Source organism: Drosophila pseudoobscura, chromosome 2, assembly GCF_009870125.1.
Source record: "Drosophila pseudoobscura strain MV-25-SWS-2005 chromosome 2, UCI_Dpse_MV25, whole genome shotgun sequence".
NCBI lineage: Eukaryota > Metazoa > Arthropoda > Insecta > Diptera > Drosophilidae > Drosophila > Drosophila pseudoobscura.
Window position 1 is genome coordinate 18,917,650 of NC_046679.1, and position 8,151 is coordinate 18,925,800.

General features: G+C 45.2%; 1 protein-coding gene across 1 annotated transcript; it reads left to right on the top strand.

Moving 5' to 3' along the window:
• Nucleotides 1-1,666: 1,666 nt before the first annotated feature.
• On the top strand, nucleotides 1,667-2,650 carry LOC117184172 (uncharacterized). The gene is made up of 3 exons (XM_033380691.1): nucleotides 1,667-1,764; nucleotides 1,821-2,128; nucleotides 2,591-2,650. The coding sequence occupies exons 1-3, from the start codon at nucleotides 1,695-1,697 to the stop codon at nucleotides 2,648-2,650; spliced, it is 438 nt and encodes a 145-aa protein (XP_033236582.1). The 5' UTR covers nucleotides 1,667-1,694.
• The last annotated feature ends 5,501 nt before the right edge of the window (nucleotides 2,651-8,151 follow it).

Consider the following 8,151-nt stretch of genomic DNA (forward strand, 5'->3'; position numbering starts at 1 on the left):
AGTAGGTCCCACTTCGATGTGGCCTAATTAGACTGAGATATCGCCTACCGAAAATTTGGATTTGCGTATCTTTAAAATACTGGTTTCTTCTGTAGGCTATATCTCTGCGATACGGCAGCCGATCTGGGCGTGGCGTGTCTTTTCGTGACCGGGCGAGTCCTGCCAATCGACTTCCACCTGAAAAAGGGACATCCATATTTTCACGATTTTCGCAAAAAATCATGATGGTTACATCATTAAAATTGCCAAAAATCGGCCTCATTTTCGAAGTCGAGATTTTGATGACGTTTGACCCTCTGGATCCCCACGGTCCTGGGAAAGTAGGTCCCACACCGATCTGGCCTAATTAGACTGAGATATAGCCTACCGAAGATTCGGATTTGCGTATCTTTAAGATACTGGTTTCTTCTGTATGCTATATCTCTGCGATACGGCAGCCGATCTGGGCGTGGCGTGTCTTTTCGTGATCGGGCAAGTCCTGCCAATCGACTTCCATCGGAAAAAGGGACATCACTATTTTCACGATTTTCGCAAAAAATCATGATGGTTACATCATTAAAATTGCCAAAAATCGGCCTCATTTTCGAAGTCGAGATTTTGATGACGTTTGACCCTCTGGATCCCCACGGTCCTGGGAAAGTAGGTCCCACACCGATGTGGCCTAATTAGACTGAGATATAGCCTACCGAAGATTCGGATTTGCGTATCTTTAAGATACTGGTTTCTTCTGTATGCTATATCTCTGCGATACGGCAGCCGATCGGAGAGCGGCATGTCTTTTCGTGATCGGGCGAGTCCTGCCAATCGACTGCCATTGCAAAAAGGGAAGTAGGTCCCACACCGATCTGGCCTAATTAGACTGAGATATCGCCTACCGAAAATTTGGATTTGCGTATCTTTAAAATACTGGTTTCTTCTGTATGCTATATCTCTGCAATACGGCAGCCGATCGGAGAGCGGCATGTCTTTTCGTGATCGGGCGAGTCCTGCCAATCGACTTCCACCGGAAAAAGGGACATCCATATTTTCACGATTTTCGCAAAAAATCATGATGGTTACATCATTAAAATTGCCAAAAATCGGCCTCATGTTCGAAGTCGAGATTTTGATGACGTTTGACCCTCTGGATCCCCACGGTCCTGGGAAAGTAGGTCCCACACCGATGTGGCCTAATTAGACTGAGATATCGCCTACCGAAAATTTGGATTTGCGTATCTTTAAAATACTGGTTTCTTCTGTATGCTATATCTCTGCGATGCGGCAGCCGATCTGGGCGTGGCGTGTCTTTTCGCGATCGGGAGAAGATTTGAATTGGCGTATCTGTAAAATACTGTTACTTTATTTTATTCTTCCTTTCATTTTAGCAGGTCGCACCCTTCCGTACCTAGAAATACCTCCTGCGTACCCGTGGTCACCGATTTGCCTACCATTGTTTCCCAGGGGCATCACCCTTTTGGTCTTCTGGCGCAGGGGATCCTGCGCACGGGGCCACGATGCCCAATGCCGGTTCCTGTCGCGCGATGCTGAGGCTTTTGGCCTGGCCGACCTTGGGTCCGGCCACTGCCAAGGCCCTCTTTCTTGCTTTTCACGCTGTTTGGTGGCATTGGCTGTCCCGGTGTGCGCCATAGTCCTGATGCCGCTGCTGAGTCGACAATATGGCGTTCCGTCCGCTGCGTTCCGTCCGATAGGGACCAATGATCGACGGCGGAATCATTGGATCCCGCCCACGAGAAATAATGTCAGCAACCCACCCATTCGAAACGCGTAAGTGAATCATTATATAACTGTAGATGCATTTTAAAATATTTATTTTTTCATAGAGGACTTATGTACCCTACGCGTGAGGCCACAAAACGAGTCATATCCGATTTCGCCCCGCCAGACGGAGTCCTATCCAAGCATTACCGAGGCGTACTCCAGACAGACTCCAGTCCTAACCCAGCCAGACAGAATCATATCACAGCAGGACAGAAGCGCACCCCTGCAAGATCCTAACCTAACAAGCCATCTTCATCCTTCGACCTGGCCATCGACAACAAGGACTTTGACTAGGTCAATCCAGGGAGGGACTACTCCTGCTACTGGACTCCAGATAGAGATCGTTGCTGTTAGGTTTAAGGATATACGCGTATATGTATATATTTATATTATAGATACAAATTTGATCCACTTATTTAGTTATTCTAAGCTAAGTTTTGATGAATAAAACTATTGAAAAATCAATCCTTGCTTTATTCTTTATGGGGGAAACTATTCCGACTGCAGGCGTGGCACGCCCAGATCTTTTCACAAATAGCGGAGAAAACTAAATATTGTTAATTGGGGAAAATGTCCTTGATCCTTGATGAGGACTCTTTAAAATCAGGCACATTTTTTCGATCACAGGAAGCCATCGCACGCCCAGATCGTCCAACAAATAACCGAGAAAACTAAATAGGTGTGGTTGGGCTTGTTGTAGTCCTTACTGAAGGATCAAGGACATTTTTCTAATCACGAGGGGCGGATCTGTAATACCCTGAGAAATAAGAGAGAAACCCAGATTTATACATCTGGAGAAAGTATCCTTGATCCTTGATAAGGACTTCATCAGGTCAAGGATGCTATTCCGAACATAAGAAGCCATCGCACGTCTCGATTGGATAACCAATGATGAATTTATGCCATAAACAACAAATTACAACTACATCCAGTTATTACAACAACAACAACTTCCAATTTGGTGGCGCTCGAAACCGAGATTTTTCGATTTTCAGATCTGGGATACCAGGCGAACAGAAATCAGCAGAAGGTCGCTCGATTTTTTGTCCCCGTTCTGTAAGCCCCAAAAGTATTCAATTAAATTTGCAACCCCCAAAAGTATGCCACGATTTTTTAAATAGCTAAAGTTGCTTGCTGCTGATTTATGTTCGCCTGGTATTCTAGATCTAAAATCCTCGTTTTTGGCCATTTGAGCGGTCGCAAGTTGAGGGTTGTTGTACAACAACAACAATTTATTTTATTGTTTTCTCCGTTATTTGTGGCCCGATCGGGACGTGCGACGGCTTCCTGTGATCGGTATTATATTCTTGATTTGTTGGAGCCCTTATGAAGGACCAAGGATCAGGGATATTTTCTCCAGACATATATATCTTGTTTTCTACCTTATTTGTGGCCCGATCAGGGCCTTCCGTTATCAGAAAAATGTCCTTGATCCTTCAGTAAGGACTAGAACAAGCCCAACCACACCTATTTAGTTTTCTCGGCTATTTGTTGGCCGATCTGGGCGTGCGATGGCTTCCTGTGATCCAAAAAATGTGCCTGATTTGATAGAGTCCTCATCAAGGATCAAGGACATTTTGCCCAATAAACAATAATTAGTTTTCTCCGCTATTTGTGAAAAGATCTGGGCGTGCCACGCCTGCAGTCGGAATAGTTTCCCCCATAAGGAATAAAGCAAGGATTGATTTTTCAATAGTTTTATTCATCAAAACTTAGCTTAGAATAACTAAATAAGTGGATCAAATTTGTATCTACAATATAAATATATACATATACGCGTATATCCTTAAACCTAACAGCAACGATCTCTATCTGGAGTCCAGTAGCAGGAGTAGTCCCTCCCTGGATTGCCCTAGACAAAGTCCTTGTTGTCGATGGCCAGGTCTAAGGATGACGATGGCTTGTTAGGTTAGGATCTTGCAGGGGTGCGCTTCTGTCCTGCTGTGATAAGATTCTGTCTGGCTGGGTTAGGTCTGGAGTCTGAAGTCTGTCTGGAGTACGCCTCGGTAATGCTTGGAAAGGACTCCGTCTGGCGGGGCGAAATCGGATATGACTCGTTTTGTGGCCTCACGCGTAGGGTACATAAGTCCTCTATGAAAAAATAAATATTTTAAAATGCATCCACAGTTATATAATGATTCACTTACGCTTTTCGAATGGGTGGGTTGCTGACATTATTTCTCGTGGGCGGGATCCAATGATTCCGCCGTCGATCATTGGTCCCTACTGCAGCGGACGGAACGCCATATAGCTAGGTACGGAAGGGAGCGACCTGCTAAAATGAAAGGAAGAATAAAATAAAGTAACAGTATTTTACAGATACGCCAATTCAAATCTTCTCCCGATCACGAAAAGACATGCCGCTCTCCGATCGGCTGCCGTATTGCAGAGATATAGCATACAGAAGAAACCAGTATTTTAAAGATACGCAAATCCGAATCTTCGGTAGGCTATATCTCAGTCTAATAAAGCCAGATCGGTGTAGGACCTACTTTCCCAGGACCGTGGGGATCCAGAGGGTCAAACGGCATCAAAACCTCGACTTCGAAAATGAGGCCGATTTTTGGCAATTTTAATGATGTAACCATCATGATTTTTTGCGAAAATCGTGAAAATATGGATGTCCCTTTTTCCGGTGGAAGTCGATTGGCAGGACTCGCCCGATCACGAAAAGACATGCCGCTCTCCGATCGGCTGCCGTATTGCAGAGATATAGCATACAGAAGAAACCAGTATTTTAAAGATACGCAAATCCAAATCTTCGGTAGGCTATATCTCAGACTGAAAGGGCCAGATCGGTGTGGGAACTACTTTCCCAGGACCGTGGGGATCTAGAGGGTCAAACGTCATCAAAATCTCGACTTCGAAAATGAGGCCGATTTTTGGCAATTTTAATGATGTAACCATCATGATTTTTTGCGAAAATCGTGAAAATATGGATGTCCCTTTTTCCGGTGGAAGTCGATTGGCAGGACTCGCCCGATCACGAAAAGACATGCCGCTCTCCGATCGGCTGCCGTATTGCAGAGATATAGCATACAGAAGAAACCAGTATTTTAAAGATACGCAAATCCGAATCTTCGGTAGGCTATATCTCAGTCTAATAAGGCCAGATCGGTGTGGGACCTACTTCCCTTTTTGCAATGGCAGTCGATTGGCAGGACTCGCCCGATCACGAAAAGACATGCCGCTCTCCGATCGGCTGCCGTATTGCAGAGATATAGCATACAGAAGAAACCAGTATTTTAAAGATACGCAAATCCGAATCTTCGGTAGGCTATATCTCAGTCTAATAAGGCCAGATCGGTGTGGGACCTACTTTCCCAGGACCGTGGGGATCTAGAGGGTCAAACGTCATCAAAATCTCGACTTCGAAAATGAGGCCGATTTTTGGCAATTTTAATGATGTAACCATCATGATTTTTTGCGAAAATCGTGAAAATATGGATGTCCCTTTTTCCGGTGGAAGTCGATTGGCAGGACTCGCCCGATCACGAAAAGACATGCCGCTCTCCGATCGGCTGCCGTATTGCAGAGATATAGCATACAGAAGAAACCAGTATTTTAAAGATACGCAAATCCGAATCTTCGGTAGGCTATATCTCAGTCTAATAAGGCCAGATCGGTGTGGGACCTACTTCCCTTTTTGCAATGGCAGTCGATTGGCAGGACTCGCCCGATCACGAAAAGACATGCCGCTCTCCGATCGGCTGCCGTATTGCAGAGATATAGCATACAGAAGAAACCAGTATTTTAAAGATACGCAAATCCAAATCTTCGGTAGGCTATATCTCAGTCTAATAAGGCCAGATCGGTGTAGGACCCACTCTCCCAGGACCGTGGGGATCCAGAGGGTCAAACGTCATCAAAATCTCGACTTCGAAAATGAGGCCGATTTTTGGCAATTTTAATGATGTAACCATCATGATTTTTTGCGAAAATCGTGAAAATATGGATGTCCCTTTTTCCGGTGGAAGTCGATTGGCAGGACTCGCCCGATCGCGAAAAGACACGCCACGCCCAGATCGGCTGCCGTATCGCAGAGATATTGCATACAGAAGAAACCAGTATTTTAAAGATACGCAAATCCAAATCTTCGGTAGGCTATATCTCAGACTAAAAGGGCCAGATCGGTGTGGGACCTACTTTCCCAGGACCGTGGGGATCTAGAGGGTCAAACGTCATCAAAATCTCGACTTCGAAAATGAGGCCGATTTTTGGCAATTTTAATGATGTAACCATCATGATTTTTTGCGAAAATCGTGAAAATAGGGATGTCCCTTTTTCCGGTGGAAGTCGATTGGCAGGACTCGCCCGATCACGAAAAGACATGCCGCTCTCCGATCGGCTGCCGTATTGCAGAGATATAGCATACAGAAGAAACCAGTATTTTAAAGATACGCAAATCCAAATCTTCGGTAGGCTATATCTCAGTCTAATAAGGCCAGATCGGTGTAGGACCCACTCTCCCAGGACCGTGGGGATCCAGAGGGTCAAACGTCATCAAAATCTCGACTTCGAAAATGAGGCCGATTTTTGGCAATTTTAATGATGTAACCATCATGATTTTTTGCGAAAATCGTGAAAATATGGATGTCCCTTTTTCCGGTGGAAGTCGATTGGCAGGACTCGCCCGATCACGAAAAGACATGCCGCTCTCCGATCGGCTGCCGTATTGCAGAGATATAGCATACAGAAGAAACCAGTATTTTAAAGATACGCAAATCCAAATCTTCGGTAGGCTATATCTCAGTCCAATAAGGCCAGATCGGTGTGGGACCTACTTCCCTTTTTGCAATGGCAGTCGATTGGCAGGACTCGCCCGATCACGAAAAGACATGCCGCTCTCCGATCGGCTGCCGTATTGCAGAGATATAGCATACAGAATAAACCAGTATTTTAAAGATACGCAAATCCAAATCTTCGGTAGGCTTTATCTCAGTCTAATAAAGCCAGATCGGTGTAGGACCCACTCTCCCAGGACCGTGGGGATCTAGAGGGTCAAACGTCATCAAAATCTCGACTTCGAAAATGAGGCCGATTTTTGGCAATTTTAATGATGTAACCATCATGATTTTTTGCGAAAATCGTGAAAATATGGATGTCCCTTTTTCCGGTGGAAGTCGATTGGCAGGACTCGCCCGATCGCGAAAAGACACGCCACGCCCAGATCGGCTGCCGTATCGCAGAGATATAGCATACAGAAGAAACCAGTATTTTAAAGATACGCAAATCCAAATCTTCGGTAGGCTATATCTCAGACTAAAAGGGCCAGATCGGTGTGGGACCTACTTTCCCAGGACCGTGGGGATCTAGAGGGTCAAACGTCATCAAAATCTCGACTTCGAAAATGAGGCCGATTTTTGGCAATTTTAATGATGTAACCATCATGATTTTTTGCGAAAATCGTGAAAATATGGATGTCCCTTTTTCCGGTGGAAGTCGATTGGCAGGACTCGCCCGATCGCGAAATGACACGCCACGCCCAGATCGGCTGCCGTATCGCAGAGATATAGCATACAGAAGAAACCAGTATTTTAAAGATACGCAAATCCAAATCTTCGGTAGGCTATATCTCAGTCTAATAAGGCCAGATCGGTGTGGGACCTACTTCCCTTTTTGCAATGGCAGTCGATTGGCAGGACTCGCCCGATCACGAAAAGACATGCCGCTCTCCGATCGGCTGCCGTATTGCAGAGATATAGCATACAGAAGAAACCAGTATTTTAAAGATACGCAAATCCAAATCTTCGGTAGGCTATATCTCAGACTGAAAGGGCCAGATCGGTGTGGGAACTACTTTCCCAGGACCGTGGGGATCTAGAGGGTCAAACGTCATCAAAATCTCGACTTCGAAAATGAGGCCGATTTTTGACAATTTTAATGATGTAACCATCATGATTTTTTGCGAAAATCGTGAAAATATGGATGTCCCTTTTTCCGGTGGAAGTCGATTGGCAGGACTCGCCCGATCACGAAAAGACATGCCGCTCTCCGATCGGCTGCCGTATTGCAGAGATATAGCATACAGAAGAAACCAGTATTTTAAAGATACGCAAATCCAAATCTTCGGTAGGCTATATCTCAGACTGAAAGGGCCAGATCGGTGTGGGAACTACTTTCCCAGGACCGTGGGGATCTAGAGGGTCAAACGTCATCAAAATCTCGACTTCGAAAATGAGGCCGATTTTTGACAATTTTAATGATGTAACCATCATGATTTTTTGCGAAAATCGTGAAAATATGGATGTCCCTTTTTCCGGTGGAAGTCGATTGGCAGGACTCGCCCGATCACGAAAAGACATGCCGCTCTCCGATCGGCTGCCGTATTGCAGAGATATAGCATACAGAAGAAACCAGTATTTTAAAGATACGCAAATCCAAATCTTCGGT